This window comes from Coregonus lavaretus (genome assembly GCF_964263955.1).
Source record: "Coregonus lavaretus genome assembly, chromosome: 8".
NCBI lineage: Eukaryota > Metazoa > Chordata > Actinopteri > Salmoniformes > Salmonidae > Coregonus > Coregonus lavaretus.
The window spans coordinates 50,636,141-50,661,442 of NC_139995.1; the positions used below are offsets into that span (position 1 = coordinate 50,636,141).

General features: G+C 45.2%; 1 protein-coding gene across 1 annotated transcript in view; it reads right to left on the bottom strand.

Moving 5' to 3' along the window:
- Positions 1 to 25,302, bottom strand: part of LOC311133508 (copine-9-like) — a gene marked incomplete at both ends in the record, with an annotated part of 180,465 nt that overhangs the window by 144,876 nt on the left and 10,287 nt on the right. Inside the window, 2 exons of the mRNA XM_084167014.1 lie at positions 5,863 to 5,909; positions 15,588 to 15,628. Coding sequence (XP_084023140.1) covers positions 5,863 to 5,909; positions 15,588 to 15,628 — 88 coding nt within the window. The remainder of the gene's footprint in view (positions 1 to 5,862; positions 5,910 to 15,587; positions 15,629 to 25,302) is intronic.

The following is a 25,302-nucleotide window of genomic DNA, read 5'->3' on the forward strand; positions in this document are numbered from 1 at the left end:
TAAATTGGGATATGCTTAACACCCCGGCCATCCTACAATCCAAACTAGATGCCCTCAATCTCACACAAATTATCAACGAACCTACCAGGTACAACCCTAAATCCGTAAACATGGGCTACCTCAGAGATATCATCCTGACTAACTTACCCTCTAAATACACCTCCGCTGTCTTCAACCAGGATCTCAGCGATCACTGCCTTATTGCCTGCGTCCGTAATGGGTCCGCGGTCAAACGACCACCCCTCATCACTTTCAAACGCTCCCTAAAACACTTTAGCGAGTAGGCCTTCCTAATTGACCTGGCCCAGGTATCCTGGATGGATATCGATCTCATTCCGTCAGTAGAGGATGCCTGGTTGTTCTTTAAAAGTAATTTCCTCTCAATCTTAAATAAGCATGCCCCATTCAAAAAATACAGAACTGAGAACAGATATAGCCCCTGGTTCTCCTCAGACTTGACTGCCCTTGACCAGCACAAAAACATCCTGTGGCGTACTGCATTAGCATCGAATAGCCCCCACGATATGCAACTTTTCAGGGAAGTTAGGAACCAATATACACAAGCAGTTAGGAAAGCAAAGGCTAGCTTTTTCAAACAGAAATTTGCATCCTGTAGCACTAACTCCAAAAAGTTTTGGGACACTGTAAAGTCCATGGAGAATAAGAGCACCTCCTCCCAGCTGCCCACTGCACTGAGGCTAGGAAACACTATCACCACCGATAAATCTACAATAATTGAGAATTTCAACAAGCATTTTGCTACGGCTGGCCATGCTTTCCACCTGGCTACCACTACCCCGGCCTCCAGCTCTGCACCCTCCACTGCAACTTGCCAATGCCCCCCCCCCCCCCCCCCGCTTCTCCTTCACACAAATTCAGACAGCTGATGTTCTGAAAGAGCTGCAAAATCTGGACCCCTACAAATCATCTGGGCTAGACAATCTGGACCCTTTCTTTCTCAAATTAGCCGCCGAAATTGTCGCAACCCCTATTACTAGCCTGTTCAACCTCTCTTTCGTAACGTCTGAGATCCCCAGAGATTGGAAAGCTGCCGCGGTCATCCCCCTCTTCAAAGGGGGTGACACTCTAGATCCAAACTGTTACAGACCTATATCCATCCTGCCCTGCCTTTTGAAAGCAAAGTTAACAAACAGATCACCGACCATTTCGAATCCCACCGTATCTTCTCCGCTATGCAATCCGGTTTCCGAACTGGTCATGGGTGCACCTCAGCCATGCTCAAGGTCCTAAACGATATTATAACCGCGATCGATAAAAGACAGTACTATGCAGCCGTCTTCATCGACCTGGCCAAGGCTTTCGACTCTGTCAACCAACGCATTCTTATTGGCAGACTAAATAGCCTTGATTTCTCAAATGACTGCCTCGCCTGGTTCACCAACTACTTCTCAGATAGAGTTCAATGTGTCAAATCGGAGGGCCTGTTCTCTGGACCTATGGCAGTCTCTATGGGGGTGCCACAGGGTTCAATTCTTGGGCCGACTCTTTTCTACGTGTATATCAATGATGTCGCTCTTGCTGCTGGTGACTCTCAGATCCACCTCTACGCAGACGACACCATTTTGTATACATCTGGCCCTTCATTGGACACTGTGTTAACAAACCTCCAAACAAGCTTCAATGCCATACAACACTCCTTCAGTAGCCTCCAACTGCTCTTAAACACTAGTAAAACTAAATGCATGCTCTTCAATCGAATGCTGCTGGCACCCGCCCACCCGACTAGAATCACTACTCTCGACGGGTCTGACCTAGAGTATGTGGACAACTACAAATACCTAGGTGTCTGGTTAGACTGTAAACTCTCCTTCCAGACTCACATTAAGCATCTCCAATCAAAAGTTAAATCTAGAATCGGCTTCCTATTTCGCAACAAAGCTTCCTTCACTCATGCTGCCAAACATGCCCTCATAAAACTGACTATCCTACCGATCCTTGACTTCGGCGATGTCATTTACAAAATAGCCTCCAACACTCTACTCAGCAAATTGGATGTATTCTATCACAGTGCCATCCGTTTTGTCACCAAAGCCCCTTATACTACCCACCACTGTGACCTGTACGCTCTTGTTGGCTGGTCCTCACTACATATTCGTCGCCAAACCCACTGGCTCCAGGCCATCTATAAATCACTGCTAGGCAAATCCCCGCCTTATCTTAGCTCATTGGTCACCATAGCAACACCCATCCGTAGTATGCGCTCCAGCAGGTATATCTCACTGGTCATCCCCAAAGCCAACACATCCTTTGGCCGCCATTCCTTCCAGTTCTCTGCTGCCAATGACTGGAACGAATTGCAAAAATCTCTGAAGCTGGAGACTCTTATCTCCCTCACTAACTTTAAGCATCAGTTGTCAGAGCACCTTACTGTTCACTGCACCTGTACACAGCCCATCTGTAATTAGCCCATTCAACTACCTCATCCCCATATTGTTATTTATTTTGCTCATTTGCACCCCAGTATCTCTATTTGCACATCATCTCTTGCACATCTATCATTCCAGTGTTAATACTAATTGTAATTATTTTGCACTATGGCCTATTTATTGCCTTACCTCCATAACTTGCTACATTTGCACACACTGTATATATATATATTTTCTGTTGTATTTTTGACTTTATGTTTTGTTTTACCCCATATGTAACTCTGTGTTGTTGTTTTATCGCACTGCTTTGCTTTATCTTGGCCAGGTCGCAGTTGTAAATGAGAACTTGTTCTCAACTGGCTTACCTGGTTAAATAAAGGTTAAATAAAAAAATTAAAAATATATACAGGGTCAGTTCCAGGGTCAGTAGCTATATATAGGGGTCAGTTCCAGGGTCAGTAGCTATATACAGGGTCAGTTCCAGGGTCAGTAGCTATATACAGGGTCAGTTCCAGGGTCAGTAGCTATATACAGTACAGGGTCAGTAGCTATACACAGGGTCAGTTCCAGGGTCAGAAGCTATATACAGGGTCAGTTCCAGGGTCAGTAGCTATATACAGTACAGGGTCAGTTCCAGGGTCAGTAGCTATATACAGGGTCAGTTCCAGGGTCAGTAGCTATATACAGGGTCAGTTCCAGGGTCAGTAGCTATATACAGGGTCAGTTCCAGGGTCAGTAGCTATATACAGTACAGGGTCAGTTCCAGGGATTGCATCGTCTATGGATCAGTTGGGGCGGTATGCAAATTGGAGTGGGTCTAGGGTGTCTGGGATGATGGAGTTGATGTGTGCCATAACCAGCCTTTCAAAGCACTTCATGATTACAGATGTGAGTGCTAGAGGGCGGTAGTCATTGTGTCAGGTAGCCTTAGAGTTGTTGGGAACAGGAATGATGGTGGTCATCTTGAGACGTGAGGATTAGTGTTGTCATGATACCAGAATTTTGACTTTGATACCGATACCAGGTTTAGTATCACAATACTCGATACCATCACGATACTCGATACCAAAACAATACCACAACAAAATTGGTGTATTAGCCAAAGTCACAGAATGGCACTTGATCCAGACAGATAAACTCAGCTACTGCTCTGTTCAAACCTTGGGCATCTTTTGAGCTCAATATCATAACATTTGAACATTTTAATGTAAACATGTTTTAGACAGCAATGTCGGCTATGCATTAATGAATCAATTAATCAATTATACAATCAATTTGACTTAGTTTTTACCAATCTAACTACAAAACAATATAATGGTAATACTTTATTTGAATGGTAAATCTCTACTGATAAACTGGGTAAATCAAGATGTAGCCTAGGTCTATTCACAATATAGGTGAATGCATATTATTCAATAGGAGTGTGTGCATGCATTAAGTTATTGAGCTAGATTTAGCCGATTTCATGGGGCTACAGATGACAAACAATTACTTCCATTTAGGACTTATTTTATTGGCAACTGCTATGAGAAAAAATTATTTTATTGTACTGATCAACAACATTTGCATAGAAGAAGTTATCTCTTCTTTCATAAAAGTGTGCTCTGTTTCTTCAAAAAAGTAATGACGTCATTCGCCGAGGCAGAACGTGACTGTGGATTCTGACTTTGTGGCTATGGAACCAGACGGGAGGCAAGGGAGATGAAGAAGTGAATTAGTTTTTGGTGGCGAGGGAGATGAAGTGAATTAATTAATTTGATTGGGGAAGCAGCGAACCTTCACTGTGGGGACAACTTCGGTGATGCATTTTCTAATGATGCCAGTGATAGCAGTGGTTAGCTCGTCGATGCTAACGGCGGAGTCCCGGAACATATTCCAGTCAGCACAAGCAAAGCAGTCCTGTAGCATAGTCTTCGATTCGGAGGACCATTTCTCTATGGAGTGCGTCACGGGTACTTCATGTTTGAGCTTCTGCATGTAGACAGGAAGCAGGATTATAGAGTCATGATCTGATTTGCTGAAGGGGGAATGAGGGAGAGCCTTGTATGCTTGCTTGTTTTCACTGTTTGCAATGTAAAAATGTGAATTAAAGTGAAAGTTCATAGCCTCGTCTTAATTCTCTGGCTTACTAGCCACTACCGCTCCATTTATCATCACTCCATTTGTCTTGTCTTGTCTTGTCAATCACACACACCTGGTACTCATTCCCTCATTAGTCTGTGTATAAGTGTTCCCTCTGCCCCCTTGTCCTTTGTGAGTGATTATTCATTGTGAGAGTGAGTAGCTCGGTTGAGCTACGCTTTCCTTGTATGTAGCCAAGGTGGATTTTTCCCTTGTGCTAGTTTCGTTTTGATGCTTGCTGCGCTTTATTCATGTACACTGAATAAACTCTGGATTTCTGTGTTTTACCTCCTGCGCCTGACTCCGTCATTCACACCTCATCACAGTAACGTGAAAAAGTCGATTTTCAGGCCAGGCCTGATATTCTAAGACTTGATTAGGGTTGGGCTGGCCCGAGCTTATGGTTTGCACAACATTGTAACCTATGTTTGAGACCAACGCGTGGCCGTGGCTGTGTGAGAAGCGCGTCTGTATCTCTCACAGAACTAGAATGAGATTCACTTTCTATGATCTCTCTCCCTCTCTCTGCTCTGATAGACATGAGTCTGCAACTCTCATCTCTCCAGCGATCTATTTTCATATAGAATCATAGCTGCAGCACCCCTGATAAATTGAAATAAATTTGCCAAAGTTATAGAATTACTACTGTCTGTTCAGAAAGAAACGGAATAATTCAAAATAGCCTACAACACCATGAGAAGGCCTATAGTATAGCCACAGAGGATCAACAATATCTTTTTTTTATTTTTATAGCCTAGCTGTGGATTGTGTCTAGGCCAATAACAGGCCTACAGTCAGGAACGGGTGGCAAATCTGTTAGTGAACAGTATGCAGACAAAACAGGCCTTTCACAATATACAATCTCGGGAAAAACACAGACCGGTTGGAAAGCAAATGGCTCCTACTGAAAAGAGTACACTGTAATCTGTCTGCTGCAGGCAACAACAAAAATTTGATCAACTTCCATATATTGTTTTACAATTAGGCGTTGATTCTGCCCTAGTATTAGCAACGATTTCAATCGAAAATGGAACTGTTCCTTGAAGAGAGGAATGCTCTTCCTCGTTGTTCCAACATCCCTGCTTCACCATCAATTCTTACATTCCTGTAATTATTGTACATTCAACCAAAAATGTGGCAGAACCATTTATCATTGATGAAGTTCGCGATCGATTCCCTCCACCCACTAAGGCAGTAAAGGTAGACCACTTGCAAAGGAAGAGCCACACGATGTATCTTTGTCTTCCATTCTACGAAATCCCTCAGATACTGTAATATATATAATTGCAAAGAATGGCTTATCCTTCCAAGGCCATATACATAAGATCTGTAATAAAAAAGTAATTTCACTCACCTCTCTCCACTCCTTTGTCCCAATGCCTTGAACGTACAAAACCACAACTGTGAAGATAGAAAAGGAGAGAGAACGAGAGTGAGTGGGAGGGAGGGAGGAAACAAGAGGAAAAATTAAAATTAATAAAGCCTTATTATTAATAATGAATACCAAGTACCAGAATAATTAAATTCAAATTCCTGCATTAAATGTCTTTGCAAATTCAACTGATATCTATTCATTTATTTGAATAGAGACAGATATAATTACAACTTTGATGCATTGAATTGCTTTGCATTGCACCATAAGCTTGCAAGTATTTCCTTCATTATATTATGCTCAGGTCCTGTAGAGAGCCAAAAGAGGCCATAATTTCATGGCCATGCTTCAATACCCACTCATGGTCTGCATAGCTTTTAGACTGTCAGACACATTCATACTTATGCTACTAGTACAGATGTAGGATCTTAATTTGATCACCCTGTTGCAGGATAACTTTCCTGCAATGCAGGAAATGTAAAACTTGTAGTTTATGAGGTTTAAAAAAGGCTTCTGAAGTTTGTAATTTCCACCTTGAAATTTCAGATGTGATTTTCCCTTACGAGAAAAGTATCAACCCTTACAAAAATGCCTATTAATTATAATAAAAAAATAAATTGCCATAAATCTTGCTGCAGGATTCATTTCCTGCATTAGCAAACTGGCTCAAATTAGGATCCTACAGCTGTACACACAGCATAGACAACAAGCATAAGCTACTGTCAAAGTGTGACATAGTGCATGTTCCTTATTTAACAGTGGCGTGTATTCATGAGAAAGCATCCGAGTGAGCTAAACAGCGCCCCTCTGTCTCAGTATGTATAGCCCATCTATCTGATGCTGTCTGGTCAAAAAGAGTATGACATTGTTGCCGCCCGTAGCATTGAATGCAAGGGAAGCCAGCGAGCATTTGGCCTCCCTTGATATAAAAAGTATAAAATAATAGCCAATCAGTGTTGAGCTAAACTGAGTGAGCTCAACTGTGAACGGTCCTGGCGCACCAAAAAAAAAGTGTAAAGGCAAACCAGTTTGGATTTGGCTACACACCAATCACATCACATCAAAAACAAAACGTAATTGACAGAAAAAACTTGAATTGTTGCTTCTCTTTGTGTCGTTGTCCTCCGGTGGCTAACTAGCTAGCTATAATTGGCCATTTCCTAAATTAGCCATGAATGGAGATAGGGATTTGAACTTGTGGTTTTACTTAATTCTTCGTACAGGCCAATGATTATAACGACAATTCTGATCCAACCATAAATTCATACATTGTGGCCCTGGCCTGAGAGGATGGAAGTTCAATATGCAGCTAGATGTATACTGAACAAAAATATAAATGCAACATGCAACAATTTCAAAGAAATTTGTTATTGAGTTACAGTTCATATAAGAAAATCAGTCAATTCAAATAAATTCATTAGGCCCTAATCTATGGATTTCACATGGCTGGGAATACAAATATGTATCTGTTGGTCACAGATACCTTTAAAAAGAATGTGGATCAGAAAACCAGTCAGTATCTGGTGTGACCACCATTTGCCTCATCTCCTTCGCATAGAGTTGATAAGGCTGTTGATTGTGGCCTGTGGAATGTTGTCCCACTCCTCTTCAATGGCTGTGCGAAGTTGCTGGATATTGGATGGAACTGGAACACGCTGTCGTACACATCGATCCAGAGCATCCCAAACATGCTCAATGTGTGACATGTTTGGTGAGTATGCAGGCCATGGAAGAACTGAGACATTTTCAGCTTCCAGGAATTGTGTACAGATCCTTTTGCGATTATCATGCTGAAGCATCAGGTGATGTCGACGGATGAATGGCACGACAATGGGCCTCAGGACCTCGTCATGTTATCTCTGTGCATTCAAATTGCCATTGATCAAATGCAATTGTGTTCATTGTCCGTAGCTTATGCCTGCCCATACCATAACCCCACTGCCACCATGGGGTACTCTGTTCACAACGTTGACATCAGCAAACCGCTCACCAACACGATGCCATACATGTGGTCAGCAGTTGTGAGGCCAGTTGGACGTACTGCCAAATTCTCTAAAACAACATTGGAGGCGGCTTATGGTAGAGAAATGAACATTCAATTATCTGGCAACAGCTCTGGTGGACATTCCTGCAGTCAGCATGGCAATTGCATGCTCCCTTAAAACTTCAGACATCTTTGGCATTGTGTTGTGTGACAAAACTGCACATTTTAGAGTGGCCTTTTATTGTCCCCAGAACAAGGTGCACCTGTGTAATGATCATGCTGTTTAATCAGCTTCTTGATATGCCACACCTGTCAGGTGGATGGATTATCTTGGCAAAGGAGAAATGCTCACTAACAGGGATGTAAACACATTTGTGCTGAACATTTGAGAGAAATAAGCTTTTTGTGCATATGAAAAATGTCTGGGATCTTTTATTTCAGCTCATGAAACATGGGACCAACACTTTACATGTTGCGTTTATATTTTTGTTCAGTATAGTAGGCTAATGTTAACTAGCTGGCTCATCGTTGCCCATGAAAGGAAGTTAGGCTAGCGAGGAAGCATTTTATCCAGGTAGCCTGGACAACAAAAACAGAAAATGTGTACTGTATAACAGAGTCATAGACCGTTTCATCAACATGAAAGAGAGGAGAATGGCATTGCTGTTTCTCTAGTAGGGTGAGTCAACATGCTTTTTCTACTTGCACGAACGCACACGCAGAGAAATCAGAACCATGGACAGCCACATCATATTTAGCTTACGTTGATTGGACTAAATTGTTTTTGGTATCTTTTAGTTTACACTAAGCATAGGTGATTTGATTGTGTTGACATTTTGAAGTTGAAATGGTGCTGGGTTAGTGGAGGCAGCTCCTGTTGTCTTTGCGACTTGCGGTAACTCTCCATGGTTCTAAATCAATAGTTGTTTAATAGTCTGAAAATATCGGAAACATTCACTTGCTTGACCATACTGTAGGTCACATAACTGTTTGTTACATGCAATATGCTTTGTGGACTTCACCGGCTCTCCGGTTTTGTGATGAAACAAAGGTGTGGTTGAAATCTTTTTTTCTTGCTTGGCTTCCCCAGTGATTTTACCCACGCACTGCTACTGTTATTTAATACAACTTTATTTATCTCCTCAAGGGCATCACCCTTGCAATGTGGCTAGCATAACTCAGAAAGCAAGAGTAGCACCTGACTTTGAGATGAACTCAAAGTTATACTGAACCTGGTCTGATATGAAGATATCTTATCCCACACTGGAGAGCTCCTCTGAACAATACAACAGGCATCCTCCTTTCTTTAAGATTGGAAACATTCTCAGTGCACCTCCTAAGTGGCGATAAGGGGCTAGACTTCATTAGCATTCTTGCCTCTTCCTCATCCTTCTTCCTCATCCTTCTCCTCTTCCTCATCCTTCTTCCTCATCCTTCTTCCTCATCCTTCTCCTCCAGAAACAAACATCACACCACATCAAAGGGGAGCGCGGCCAACACGCCGTATACAGAAACCAATCAGCATAATGCCGCCACCGTGGGACAAGTGCCAGCCAGCTGTGAAGCCATAAAGACCCAGCCCAGCCAAGCGCTTTCCATACCCTCCGCTCCCGTCATTAATGAAGAAGACGACGACTCAGGTCGAGAGTTTGGGGGCGGCTAAGTGATTTCTTTAAGTCCAAGAGAGAGATTGGAGCCTTCATGGAGAGTGACTGGCCAGTGGAGAGGAGGGAGAGAGGGATGGAGGGAGAGAGGGATGGAAGGAGGGGGAGATTAATGGAGGGTGGGGGGAGAGGGGATCCTGAAACATGTATGGACTGTGAGTGTGTTGTCCATTAAGGGTGGGTGGGCATCTGATGATGTGTCCCTTCAGGAGGTCTGTTGGTCAGCACAACCGTCACCACATCCCCTTGTCACGCCCTGGCTCTGGGGACACTGTTATGTTGAGCCAGGGTGTGTAGATCAATGTGTTTTGTTTCTAGTCTGTTTATGGTAGACCGTGAACTGTCACGTATCGTTTGTTGTTTTGATCGTGTCTCTTAATAAAGAGTATGTTTGCCTGCAACGCTGCGCCTTGGTCCTCGTCTGTTCTAGACGATCGTGACACCCCTAGAACAGGATTCCCCTAGGATAGACACTTCACATCCCCTAGAACAGGATTCCCCTAGGATAGACACTTCACATCCCCTATAGCCGGCTTCCCCTAGGATAGACACTTTTAAGGGAAGGAGGGAATCATCAAGACCCTAATATAAACACTTCTGAGGGGATGAGGGAACACTCAACCATCAAGCACTTCCACCATCAAGACACGACTTGATCTCACAAGAAACAGTTACAGTGCCTTCAGAAAGTATTCACACCCCTTGACTTTTTCCACATTATATTGTTGTGTTGCAGCCTGAATTCAAAATGGATAAAAAGTAATACAAAATCTCACCCATCTACACACAAAACCCCATAATGACAAAGTGAAAACATGTTTTTAGACATTTTAGAAATTGTATTTGAGTCAATACATGTTAGAATCACCTTTAGCAGCGATTACAGCAGTGAGTATTTCTGGGTAAGTCTCTAAGAGCTTTGCACACCTGGATTGTACAATATTTGTACATGATTGTATTTTAAATTCTTCAAGCTCTGTCAAGTTGGTTGTTGATCATTGCTAGACAGCCATTTTCAAGTCTTGCCATAGAATTTCAATCCGATTTAAGTAAAACCTGTAACTAGGGCACTCAGGAACATTCAATGTTGTCTTGGTAAGCAACTCCAGTGTATATTTGGCCTTGTGTTTCAGGTTATTGTCCTGCTGAAAGGTGAAATTGTCTCCCAGTGTCTGTTGGAAAGCAGACTGAACCAGGTTTTCCTCTAGGATTTTGCCTGTGCTTAGCTACATTCCGTTTATTTTTCTCACACAAAAACCTCCTAGTCCTTGCCGATGATTTGCCCCAAACACAACGCTTTGAATTCAGGACATAAACCCATTTCTTTGCCACATTTTTTGCAGTTTTTTACTTTATTGCCTTGTTGCAAACAGGATGCATGTTTTGGAATATTTTGTATTCTGTACAGGCTTCCTTGTTATCACTCTAATTTAGGTTAGTATTGTGGAGTAACTACAATGTTGTTTATCCATCCTCAGTTTTCTCCCTTCACACCAATTAAACTCTGTAACTGTTTTAAAGTCACCATTGGCTTCATGGTGAAATCCCTGAGTGTTTTCCTTCCTCTCCAGCAACTGAGTTATGAAGGACGCCTGTATCTTCATAGTGACTGGGTATATTGATACACCATCCAAAGTGTAAATAACAGCACAATGTTCAAAGGGATATTCAATGTCTGCTGTTTTTTTTTACCCATCTACCAATAGTTGCCCTTCTTTTTTCGAGGCATTGGAAAACCTCCTTGGTCTTTGTGGTTAAATCTTTGTTTTAAATTCACTGCTCGACTGAGGGACCTTACAGATAATTGTATGTGTGGGGTACAGAGATTAGGTAGTCACTCAAAGATCATGTTAAATACTATTACTGCACACAGAGTGAGTCCATGCGACTTATTATGTGACTTGTTAAGCACACTTTTACTCCTGAACTTATTTAGGCTTGCCATAACAAAGGGGTTGAATAATTATTGACTCAAGACATTTCAGCTTTTAATTAGTAAGACATTTGAAAACATAACTCCACTTTCACATTATGGGCTATTGTGTGTAGGTCAGTGACACAACATCTAAATGTAATCCATTTTAAATTCAAACTGTAACACAACAAAATGTGGAAAAAGTCAAGGGGTGTGAATACTTTCTGAAGGCACTGTACATACTGAGTAGTAAGCTTCAACGTCACAAAAACATAGGGCCAATCCGAGTCAGCTAGTGTTGAAAGAGTACAAGGCTGGTGCTACACTTCCCTTTAGGGTGTGTCTCACAGTGCTACTGTACATGATAACCATCGACTGCACTCTGGCCTCAATTGAACTGTGGTTCAATGGTCACACTGAAGGTTCCAAAGGGGACATGAAAGGACTGGCTAATCCAGGGCCACTGAGCTTCCACCTTTACAGTGTCCCGGCCTGGGTTTGAAGTCCAGGACCCCTCCGTATCCCACCATTATATCTGCTCTCCAACACACACACAAACACACACACCGTCTGGTCTAGAGGGAAGGACACACACCATCTGGTCTAGAGGGAAGGACACACACCGTCTGGTCTAGAGGGAAGGACACACACCGTCTGGCCTAGAGGGAAGGACACACACCCTCTGGTCTAGAGGGAAGCACACACACCATCTGGTCTAGAGGGAAGGACACACACCGTCTGGTCTAGAGGGAAGCACACACACCATCTGGTCTAGAGGGAAGGACACACACCGTCTGGTCTAGAGGGAAACACACCGTCTGGTCTAGAGGGAAGGACACACACCGTCTGGTCTAGAGGGAAGGACACACACCGTCTGGTCTAGAGGGAAGGACACACACTGTCTGGTCTAGAGGGAAGGACACACACCATCTGGTCTAGAGGGAAGGACACACACTGTCTGGTCTAGAGGGAAGGACACACACCGTCTGGTCTAGAGGGAAGGACACACACTGTCTGGTCTAGAGGGAAGGACACACACTGTCTGGTCTAGAGGGAAGGACACACACCGTCTGGTCTAGAGGGAAGGACACACACCGTCTGGTCTAGAGGGAAGGACACACACTGTCTGGTCTAGAGGGAAGGACACACACCGTCTGGTCTAGAGGGAAGGACACACACCATCTGGTCTAGAGGGAAGGACACACACCGTCTGGTCTAGAGGGAAACACACACCGTCTGGTCTAGAGAGAAGGACACACACTGTCTGGTCTAGAGGGAAGGACACACACTGTCTGGTCTAGAGGGAAGGACACACACCGTCTGGTCTAGAGGGAAGGACACACACCGTCTGGTCTAGAGGGAAGGACACACTGTCTGGTCTAGAGGGAAGGACACACACCGTCTGGTCTAGAGGGAAGGAGTTGAAGTCACTAATCCATCTGACCAGCAGATCACTTCCAACGAAAGAGGCACCATCAATAAAGGGTGTGTGTGTGTGTGTGTGTGTGTGTGTATGTGTGTGTGTGTGTGTGTGTGTGTGTGTGTGTGTGTGTGTGTGTGTGTGTGTGTGTGTGACCATGACAAGAGAGATATAGTTTCAGTATGAAATTAACTGATGGAAGTCTATAAATGACTCAACATTAATTGAGAATAAATTAATGTAGAATAATTGATTCAGAATACATTACCATTCCAGACATACAAACCAACATAAATTACTTGCTGTGACGGTATATTGAATAAAGAATGTACATCAAATCTGTTTAGACATTGGTTGTGCCCCAAATGTCACCCTGTTCCCTATAGTGCAAAGTAGTGCACTACATAGCGAATGGGGTGCCATTTGGGACGGATCCATTTTCTTTGGAACCAGATATACAGTAGATGCATCTGGGATTCAGTTTTGAGTTGTGCAGACAGGTGACCTTTTTACAATCACTATTGAAATTTAACACATAACTCAAGTAACTGTCTGTGATGAAGAGGCACTTCACAAAGTGTAAATCAAACAAAGAAATCCATCGAGGGCTTTGTGTAATAAGCTCCCTATAGTAGTAAAAAAGATAGAGGAAGATAAGTGTTTCCAATGACATCATCAACCAATTAGTAGGCAATTAGGCAATGCTTACTCATAATTGGTTTTTGCTGGAGATGATGAGTACGAAGTTGGAAAATTGTGAAATTTCCCTTTACGGGTTGCAGCAGCACAAATTACATTTGACAGTGTAGTGTGTTGCCCTGTTTTGCAAGTCGGGATTTGTATTTTTGGTGGTTTTATTGAACAGATAGGACAGTACAGAAAAGACGGAAGGTGAATGTTATTAAAGTTAATGTGGTCCTCTGTAGCTCAGCTGGTAGAGCACGGCGCTTGTAACGCCAAGGTAGTGGGTTCGATCCCTGGGACCACCCATACACAAAAAAATGTATGCACGCATGACTGTAAGTCGCTTTGGATAAAAGCGTCTGCTAAATGGCATATTATTATTATTATTATCAGGGACACAGACACCATCGAGATTCAATTACAGTGCTTTACCAATGGTGAGAATGAGTTGAGGGACACACACACACCACCATACAGGTCTGTGTGTAGTGGATAGCCAAGTGCATCGCTACTCTACATAGAAGTACCATTGGCTCTTCTGGGTCAGTGGTATTTACCACGTTTCTTGAGTACGCTGTGTTGAAGTGCAGAGGGTTGTGAATTTCCACTCTGTCAAACATGCATCCTTCCATTCATGTTCAACTGAGTGTGGATGTCTCTCCCCTGAAAATACAGAGATATCCTGAGAGATATAATCTCTCATGGACAGACACACTTATCATAAATGGTAGTAGCGTCTGTCGACAGACTGTGGAATGGGACGACCAACAATAAACTTTGTTCCGGAACTCAGATTTTTCATCACGATTTCGCAGGTGCTCGCATCTTTGGAATTTCGGAAGGGGAGGGAGCATTCGGCACATAGACTTGCCTGAAAATCAATTAGTATATTTGCCAACAGGTATCCCCACAGAACTTAATTGAGCATCTGACGCAATTACGCAAGATTTTAGTTCTGGATGTCCAAGATTATGATAGATGCATTGATGACAAATGCCCAGATTTTCCTCAACAAGATCTGTAGACTTGGAAGGGAGATGGGATCTCAACCAGAACTCTTCCAAGTGGAGGCCAGTGTGGTACAGTGGTTAGCGTAGCTAAATCTGGCACATGCATGGACCAAAGTCAGCATGGGTTTGAATCCGGCCCACTGTCACTGAAACTTCACCTTCCGTCTTTTCTGTACTGTCCTATCTGTTCAATAAAACCACCAAAAATACAAATCCCGACTTGCAAAACAGGGCAACACACTACACTGTCAAATGTAATTTGTGCTGCTGCAACCCGTAAAGGGAAATTTCACAATTTTCCAACTTCGTACTCATCATCTCCAGCAAAAACCAATTATGAGTAGGCATTGCCTAATTGCCTACTAATTGGTTGATGGTGTCATTGGAAACACTTATCTTCCTCTATCTTTTTTACTACAAAACATAGAAACGTGGAATTTTCACATATGTTGATGTTGGGGTGGAGATGATGAATATGAAGTTGAACAATAGTGAAATTTCCCTTCAAAATAGATAAGGCTCCTCAATCGCTTGGAAGAGCGTATACACTGAAGCCTGTGCACCTGACATTACCTGACACAACTACTCCACATGCGTCAGTCATGTGCGTGCGTCACTTGGAGTGGAGAGCAAAGGGGTTGTCAAGTCAATCAGAAAAAGTAATGTAATTAAGAGACGACTTGAGTTGGAGTTTAACCTTAAGCCTTAAGGCAACGCTTGCCATATCACGCTGTGTACCTGACTACTGTGGTGGCCAGACTGACGGTAATTACCCAGAGGTGCATGGTCACTGAAGATAAGATAGATACATTTTGTGTAGTTCCATGTGTTCCATGGTGGTATCTGGGGTACTACGGAGTCCCTTCAACAGTTCTATTTTAAGAACAATTGGAACAGTAGAATTTCATGTACATGTTATACAGGCTATGCAGATGATATCATTACATGATGTTATAAGCTTTTCATTTTAACTTGTAAGTGCTTACAAGAAAGGCTTTGCAACCCTCGTAAAGATGCATGCATCACATACCAGGGTCTGATTTGGAGAAGGTGTCCATATCCAGCAGGTTCCTGTTTGAATGAAAGAGAGGTTGGGACGTTAGAAATTACACACAACAAGATAGAAAAAACTCAGCATAATACTAGCCTGAGTGCCAGATCTGTTTGTGTTGTCTTGCCAGCTCCATTGCTGTGTGATGGTGACAGCATGGAGTTGGTAAGACAACTCCAACTCGGACTCAGGCTATCGCCAATAACACAATGAATAGCAGAAGTAGAAATTACTTTAGCTAAGTTATTGGTTAAATTAAATAATCACAATTGAATCCCCCACTCCTGTTTGAGACCTGTAACAGCCGGTATAGAGAGTGCTGCCATATTAAAGGGAAGACCAGGATAACTGTCACCACCGATAAATCTACAATAATCGAGAATTTTAACAAGCATTTTGCTACAGTTGGCCATGCTTTCCACTGGCTACCACTACCCCGGCCACCAGCTCTGCACTCTTCGCTGCAACTTGCCCATGCCCCCCCCCCCTGCTTCTCCTTCACACAAATTCAGACAGCTGATGTTCTGAAAGAGCTGAAAAATCTGGACCCCTACATATCAGCAGGGCTAGACAATCTGGACCCTTTCTTTCTAAAATTAGCTGCCGAAATTGTCGCAACCCCTATTACTAGCCTGTTCAACCTCTCTTTCGTAACATCTGAGATCCCCAGAGATTGGAAAGCTGCCGCGGTCATCCCCCTCTTCAAAGGGGGTGACACTCTAGATCCAAACTGTTACAGACCTATATCCATCCTGCCCTGCCTTTCCAATGTTTTTGAAAGCCAAGTTAACAAACAGATCACCGACCATTTCGAATCCCACCGTACCTTCTCCGCTATGCAATCCGGTTTCCAAGATGGTCATGGGTGCACCTCAGCCACGCTCAAGGTCCTAAACGATATTATAACCGCGATCGATAAAAGACAGTACTGCGCAGCCGTCTTCATCGACCTGGCCAAGGCTTTCGACTCTGTCAACCACCGCATTCTTATTGGCAGACTAAATAGCCTTGGTTTCTCAAATGACTGCCGTCCTGTTGTCTGGACCTCTGGCAGTCTCTATGGGGGTGCCAGAGGGTTCAATTCTCGGGCCGACTCTATTCTCTGTGTATATCAATGATGTTGCTCTTGCTGCTGGTGACGCTCGGATCCACCTCTATGCGGACACCATTTTGTATACATCTGGCCCTTCATTGGACACTGTGTTAACAAACCTCCAAACAAGCTTGAACGCCATACAACACTCCTTCTGTAGCCTCCAACTGCTCTTAAACTCTAGTAAAACGAAATGCATGCTCTTCAACCGAACGCTGCTTGCACCCGCCCACTCGACTAGAATCACTACTCTCGGTGGGTCTGACCTAGAGTATGTGGACAACTACAAATACCTAGGTGTCTGGTTAGACTGTAAACTCTCCTTCCAGACTCACATTAATCATCTCCAATCAAAAGTTAGATCTAGAATCGGCTTCCTATTTCGCAACAAAGCCTCCTTCACTCATGCTGCCAAACATGCCCTCGTAAAACTGACTATCCTACCTTGACTTCGGCAATGTCATTTACAAAATAGCCTCCAACACTCTACTCAGCAAATTGGATGTAGTCTATCACAGTGCCATCCGTTTTGTCACCAAAGCCCCATATACTACCCACCATTGTGACCTGTACGCTCTTGTTGGCTGGCCCTCACTACATATTCGTCGCCAAACCCACTGGCTCCAGGTCATCTATAAATCACTGCTAGGCAAATCCTCGTCTTATCTTAGCTCACTGGTCACCATAGCAACACCCACCCGTAGTCTGCGCTCCAGCAGGTATATCTCACTGGTCATCCCCAAAGCCAACACCTCCTTTGGCCGCCATTCCTTCCAGTTCTCTGCTGCCAATGACTGGAACGAACTGCAAACATCTCTGAAGCTGGAGACTCTTATCTCCCTCACTAACTTTAGCCCATTCAACTACCTCATCCCCATATTGTTATTTATTTTGCTAATTTGCACCCCAGTATCTCTATTTGCACGTCATCTTTTGCACATCTATCATTCCAGTGTTAATACGAAATTGTAACTATTTTGCACTATGGCCTATTTATTGCCTTACATCCATCATTTACTACATTCCCACACACTGTATATATATTTTCTGTTGTATTTTTGACTTTATGTTTTGTTTATTCCATGTGTAACTCTGTGTTGTTGTTGTTTTTATCGCACTGCTTTGCTTTATCTTGGCCAGGTCGCAGTTGTAAATGAGAACTTGTTCTCAACGGGCTTACCTGGTTAAATAAAGGGGAATAAAATAAAAAATAAGAGGGGAGGGAATGGGGGATATAATACCTCTCTAGGGGTGGGATCCTCTTGGGGCTTTACACTCAGAGGGATGTGTGTGTGTGTGTGTGTGTGTGTGTGTGTGTGTTTGTGTGTGTGTGTGTGTGTGTGTGTGTTTGTGTGTGTTTGTCAGGCTGGTAAGGTGTAGCTGGTAGCTGCTGGCGGATGAAGATACAGGTCTTGGGGGATTTGCTCACATGTTTCGTTTCAGACAGACACCAGACTAGCTGGTCATGGGGTACTGGCTGGACACACCAGACTAGCTGGTCATGGGGTACTGGCTGGACACACCAGACTAGCTGGTCATGGGGTACTTGCTGGACACACCAGACTAGCTGGTCATGGGGTACTTGCTGGACACACCAGACTAGCTGGTCATGGGGTACTTGCTGGACACACCACACTAGCTGGTCATGGGGTACTTGCTGGACACACCAGACTAGCTGGTCATGGGGTACTTGCTGGACACACCAGACTAGCTTGTCATGGGGTACTGGCTGGACACACCAGACTAGCTGGTCATGGGGTACTTGCTGGACACACCAGACTAGCTGGTCATGGGGTACTTGCTGGACACACCAGACTAGCTGGTCATGGGGTACTTGCTGGACACACCAGACTAGCTTGTCATGGGGTACTGGCTGGACACACCAGACTAGCTGGTCATGGGGTACTTGCTGGACACACCATACTAGCTTGTCATGGGGTACTGGCTGGACACACCAGACTAGCTGGTCATGGGGTACTGGCTGGACACACCAGACTAGCTGGTCATGGGGTACTGGCTGGACACACCAGACTAGCTGGTCATGGGGTACTGGCTGGACACACCAGACTAGCTGGTCATGGGGTACATGCTGGACACACCAGACTAGCTGGTCATGGGGTACTTGCTGGACACACCAGACTAGCTGGTCATGGGGTACTTGCTGGACACACCAGACTAGCTGGTCATGGGGTACTTGCTGGACACACCAGACTAGCTGGTCATGGGGTACTGGCTGGACACACCAGACTATCTGGTCATGGGGTACTTGCTGGACACACCAGACTAGCTGGTCATGGGGTACTTGCTGGACACACCAGACTAGCTGGTCATGGGGTACTTGCTGGACAGTGGAGGGTGACAGACCTAAAATAAAAACCAGCGAGGCCTTTCCTTTCCTGGCTTTTCTTTGGTATACCCTTTCGTGATTTTGTTTCGGTTCAACGGCCAAAAGGCTTTGTCTTGTTTTCCTTGTCAGCCTTCCACAGCACGCGATAAATGTACAGTTTGAGTTTATGGAAGCATATGGCTGCCAAAATAAAAATGATAATTGAATAATTACAAATCAATAACACGTTTGCAATAAGCCCCAATGATAAACTCCCAATTCTTCTGACCAGATCTAATTTGTCTAAAATGCTCCTATTTTGTAGTATTCACCGTGATGTGCTCAGCAGGTCTGGATCGGCCATGTTGTTTTGAGAATGACTAACTCTCCTCCCTGTCTCTTCCTTCATTGTTTTTGGCCCAATAGGGACATGAGGAGAACACATCCAATCAGAGTGCTCTCCTGCTGTGATTGACATTCTCCCACAGCGCCGCCCCATCCCTAGCTCCATGTTGACCTACTCATCATGTTTTTTTTAAAAATGTGAATCACCACTGAGGTCACTTCAACAGCAGACTATGAGAAAAAACAAATCTGGGTCCAGTATCTGTCAAGCCAACACCTTAACCATTACGCCAAGAGGTCCAACATGTCTCTATACAAGTCCCTTACGTGTACACGCAGCTCCAATTGCCTCACAGGTACCATCCCATTTCAGTTGGTGGGTATCCCCGACTGGGACTCAAACCCGGGTCCAGTGACTGTCAAGCCAACACCTTAACCATTACGCAAAGAGGTCTGAACCTCTTGACAAGGTCGCTAGGTGTTAGGTTACGGTTGCTACAATAGCAACATAGCTATAGCTACACACGCTCAGTTGGTAAGAGTGTGACGCTCCAGAGTCATGGGTTTGAATCCCACTGTGGCCTCAAAATGTAGTCACTGTAAACTTGCTTTGGGTCAAAGTGTCTTCTAAATGGCTTATTATTATTGCATACATTTGCTTGGTTTAGTATTTATATCGATATTAGGGCTCAGGCCAAAGCAATGCAAGATGGTAAAGGACAGAGTACAATCAAAACAATACACTTCACAATAAAAAAAGTACAATTTATTACAACCTGTTAAACATGGATTGTGTAAAGTAAAGGTACATTTGTTTGAACACAGTAAAACAGGTGTTGCTTTGTCACACCATGGCAACATAATTTACTATAACTATATGACTTAAAAAATACTGCTTTTTGCAGTGGACAAACCAAGAGGATAATACTTTACAACTGCAATACATTCACCACCTGTTTATTGCACAGCACCTTACACAGAGAGAAGGGTTGGATGGAAAGAGGGGGAGAGAGTGAGAAAGTGGAGAGGGGAAGGATAGAAAGAGGGAAATGGAGAGAGGGGGAACAGGGATTGCGCGAGGATGGAGGGGAGAGAAGAGAAGAGCAGAGAAGAGAAAGAGAGAGAGAGAAAGAGAGAGATACATTTATACCGACCTTCCTCAATATCGTAGCTATGAATGCCAATAAGACGGTCGTACATTTACCCAAACTTTGGTGTCGAACCTGTAATAATCTATACAAAATCTAAATGCCACGCATCTTTCAAGGCTCACATGTTTAGGCTGCTTTTGAGGGGTATCAAGCTGACAGGTATCTTTCAAACAAGAGTGATGAAAGAAATTGGTGGAAGAGCCAGTCCTATTAGATGTTGCAATGCCTTCACAGACCAGACCGAGGTTCAGACTATGAGGTGGAGAGACATCAGTCAACAACAGTTAGGCTGACAGACCTGTTTTTGATTAAAGGGAGAACACAAGCCATCACTGCTCTGAAGAGAGGAAATAGTTTTTCCTCATGTAATGGGGTCAAAACTGAGAAGAGAAACCCTACATGTTATATGGTCGTGATTGATGTTTTGTTATGTGTGTGACATCATTTATAAGTACAAAATTAGAACGTAATAATAGGATTTCACCTAATATAAAACATATAATACTTTATTTTACATTTTACATAATACCCAATCCTTGTTCATATATAAAACTCAGGCAGACAGGCATGGAGACATTCAGTTACTGTTCGATTGAACGTTAGAATGGGCAAAACGAGTGACCTAAGCAACTTTGAGTGTGGTATGATCGTCAGTGCCAGCCACGCCGGTTCCAGTATCTCAGAAATGGCCAGCTTTTCACCCACGACAGTGTCTAGGGTTTACAGAGACAGGTGCAACAAACAAAAAACATCCAGTCAGTGGCAGTCCTGTGGGCAAAGGAGAATGGCAAGAATCGTTCAAGCTCACAGGCGGGCCACAAACAGACAAATAACAGCGCAGTACAACAGTGGTGTCCAGAACGGCATCTCGGAAAGCACAACTCATCGGTCATTGTCAGGAATGGGCTATTGCAGCAGATGACCACACCGGGTTCCACTCCTATCAGCTAAAAACAAGAAGAAGAAGCTCCAGTGGGCACGCTGTCACCAACACAGGACAATTGAGGAGTCCGTCGAATCCTGGTTCCTGTGGCGTCATGCTGATGGCAGAGTCAAGATTTGGCGTAAGAAGAAGCATGAGTCCATGGCCCCATCCTGCCTGGTGTCAACAGTACAAGCTGGTGGCAGTGGTGTGGGGAATGTTTTTCTGGCACAGGTTAGGTCCCTTGATACCAATTGAGCAACATTTCCATGCCCTGAAGAATTGAGGCTGTTCTGGAGGCAAAGAGGGGCCCGATCCAATACTAGATGGGTGTACCTAATAAACTGGCCCACATCTGTTGCTATGGGGTAATGATGTTAGGGACAGTATAGGATTAATCACAATAATTGTTTGCTTGCCAAAAATTTCATTTTTGTAATGTCAGTCCTGGTTATATGTAACAATCCTTTGTTTGAAGTGCCTACATCATTACCCATATTATTCGTTAATTGTGGAAATAAATTAAGATATGCAAGAATTTGTAATAGATATATGTCACGGATTCTGCCGAGGCTGCTCCTCCTCCTAGTTCGGGCAGGCTTCGGCGTTCGTCGTCCCCGGAGTACTAGCTGCCACCGTTGAATGTTTCTATGTTTGATTGCTTTTGTCTGTCTATTACACCTGTGTCGTTTGTGTCTGATTACGTGTTCTATAAGTTGCCTGTTTTGTATTGGTTAGGTTGTGTGTTGTTTTTCTCCTGTCCATAGTGCTGCGTGTTTTTTCTCTGTTTTGTTGTGTTACGCATAGTTGCGTAATTGCTCGCCTCTGTTTTGTTTTGAGGCCGTTCATTGTATCTTTGCCTTGTGGTTCACAAGTAAACTTTGTTGGACTAAGCTTCGGTGTCCTGCGCCTGACTCCCACACCACATACACCTCAGCCTTGACAGAACAACACACCAGTATGGAGTCAGCAGGAGCAGTGGCGGCACCCAAGTCGCTGGAGGATCGGATCAGCGACCAAGACACCATGATCCGGCAACTTGGGGCCGCCATGAACGAGGTGTCCAACACTCTGCGCCGGTTGGTTACGGGAGAGGTGCCCACGCCTTCTCACACCATACCATCACCAACGGCCAGTCCTCCTCTCTCAGCACCGGAACCCAGTGGCATTCGGCTCTCGCTCCCGAGGGCATATGATGGTTCTGCAGCCGGGTGTCAGGGGTTCCTCCTGCAGGTGGAACTCTACCTGGCCACCATACACCCAGCGCCCTCGGGATACGAGAGCGTCTCTGCCCTCATCTCCTGTCTATCCGGCAAGGCGTTGGAGTGGGCCAACGCCGAATGGAGGGGAATAGACGCCGCTACCATCACCTACGCGGAGTTCTCCCGCCGCTTCAGGGCTGTCTTCGATCATCCACCTGAGGGGAAGGCGGTGGGGGAGCGTCTGTTCCACCTCCGACAGGGGAAGAGGAGCGCACAGGAGTTCGCCCTGGAGTTCCGGACTCTAGCGGCGGATGCGGGGTGGAATGAGAGGGCCCTCATCGACCATTACCGGTGTAGCCTACGAGAGGACGTTCGTCGTGAGCTGGCCTGCAGGGACACCAACCTATCCTTCGACCAGTTGGTGGACATCTCCATCCGTCTCGACACCCTGCTGGCTACCCGCGGACGTCCCGAGTGGGGGTCGTCCATTCCACCCTCCAGCACCTCCGAGCCGATTCCCATGGAGCTCAGAGGTGCTGGCGCTAGAGAGAGGAGGAGAGAGAACCCGAGGGGGGCCATCCCCTGCACCAACTGTGGCCGTGGAGGACACACCGCGGCCAGGTGCTGGGGAGGGTCTCCTGGGAGAGGGGACAACAGGTCACGCACTGGGGAGTCATTTCAGGTGAGTAGGCGCCCCACTTACCCAGAGCTCTCTGTTGGTCACATGTGTATACCTGTGAGATTTCCACAGGTGGCACCTCATTCCCAGCATAAGGCGCTAGTAGATTCAGGCGCAGCTGGGAATTTTGTTGATCGTGCATTTTGTTATAGGTTAGGAATTCCCCTTCGGCCGGTAGAAGCCCCCTTTCCTGTTCATGCCCTAGACAGCCGGCCGTTGGGGTCGGGGTTGATCAGAGAAGTCACAGCACCACTTAAGATGACGACGCAGGGGGGTCATGAGGAGATCATTCAGTTTTATCTGATTGACTCTCCTGCGGTACCCATGGTGCTGGGGCTTCCCTGGTTAAGCGCCCATGATCCTACCATTGCGTGGCAACAGAGGGCTCTTATGGAGTGGTCTGCCCAGTGTGTAGGGAGATGTCTAGGTGTTTCCTTAGGGGCGACCTCGGTAGAGAGTCCGAACCAAGTGCCCGCAATGCGCATTCCCCCTGAATATGAGGATTTAGCACTTGTGTTCAGCAAAACGAGGGCAACACGGCTACCACCTCATAGACAGGGGGATTGTGCGATAGATCTCCAAACAGGAGCGGCACTTCCGCGGAGCCGTGTGTATCCCCTGTCTCAAGAGGAGACAGCGGCTATGGAGACTTACATAGCCGAGTCCTTGGCACAGGGATACATACGGTCCTCCACTTCCCCGGTTTCCTCAAGTTTCTTTTTTGTGAAGAAGAAGGACGGGGGTTTGCGCCCGTGTATTGATTACCGTAGTCTCAATCAGATCACAGTTAAGTACAGTTACCCTCTTCCACTGATTGCGACTATGACAGAATCATTACGCGGAGCGCGGTTCTTCACAAAGTTGGATCTCAGGAGCGCGTACAATCTGGTGCGCATTAGGGAGGGGGATGAATGGAAAACAGCATTTAGCACCACCTCGGGTCATTACGAGTATCTCGTCATGCCATACGGGTTAATGAATGCTCCTTCAGTCTTCCAATCCTTTGTTGACGAGATTTTCCGGGACATGCATGGGCAGGGTGTGGTAGTATACATTGACGACATCCTAGTGTACTCTTCTACACGAGCCGAGCATGTAGCCCTGGTGCGCCGAGTGTTGAGGAGACTGTTGGAGCATGACTTGTATGTCAAGGCAGAGAAATGCTTGTTCTTCCAGGAGTCCGTCTCCTTTTTGGGTTATCGGTTGTCCGCGTCTGGAGTGAAGATAGAGGTTGACCGTGTGTCGGCCGTGCGTAATTGGCAAACTCCAACCACTGTAAAAGAGGTGCAGCAGTTTTTGGGTTTTGCTAATTACTACCGGAGGTTTATCCGGGGCTTTGGACAGGTTGCAGCTCCCATTACGTCCCTGCTAAAGGGGGGTCCGGTTCGCTTGCAGTGGTCAGCTGAGGCGGACAGGGCATTTGTCAAACTGAAAAACCTGTTCACCTCTGCTCCGGTGCTGGCGCATCCGGATCCCTCTTTACCATTCCAAGTAGAGGTAGACGCGTCCGAGGCCGGTATTGGGGCAGTCCTGTCGCAACGGTCCGGCACGCCACCTAAGCTCCGCCCCTGTGCGTTCTATTCTAAGAAGCTCAGCTCGGCGGAGCGTAATTATGACGTAGGGGACAGGGAGCTGTTAGCTGTAGTCCAGGCCCTAAAGGTGTGGAGGCATTGGCTTGAGGGGGCTCAACACCCTTTCCTCATTCTGACTGACCACCGTAACCTGGAGTACATCCGGGCAGCTAGGAGATTGAACCCTCGGCAGGCTAGGTGGAACATGTTCCTGACCCGGTTTGTTTTTAAGATCACATACATCCCAGGGTCCCAGAACGGTAAGGCAGACGCCCTGTCCCGGCGGTATGACACAGAGGAGAGGTCCATTGAGCCTACTCCCATACTGCCGGAGTCTTGTCTGGTGGCTCCGGTGGTGTGGGAGGTCGATGCGGAGATCGAGCGGGCACTGCGTACCGACCCTAC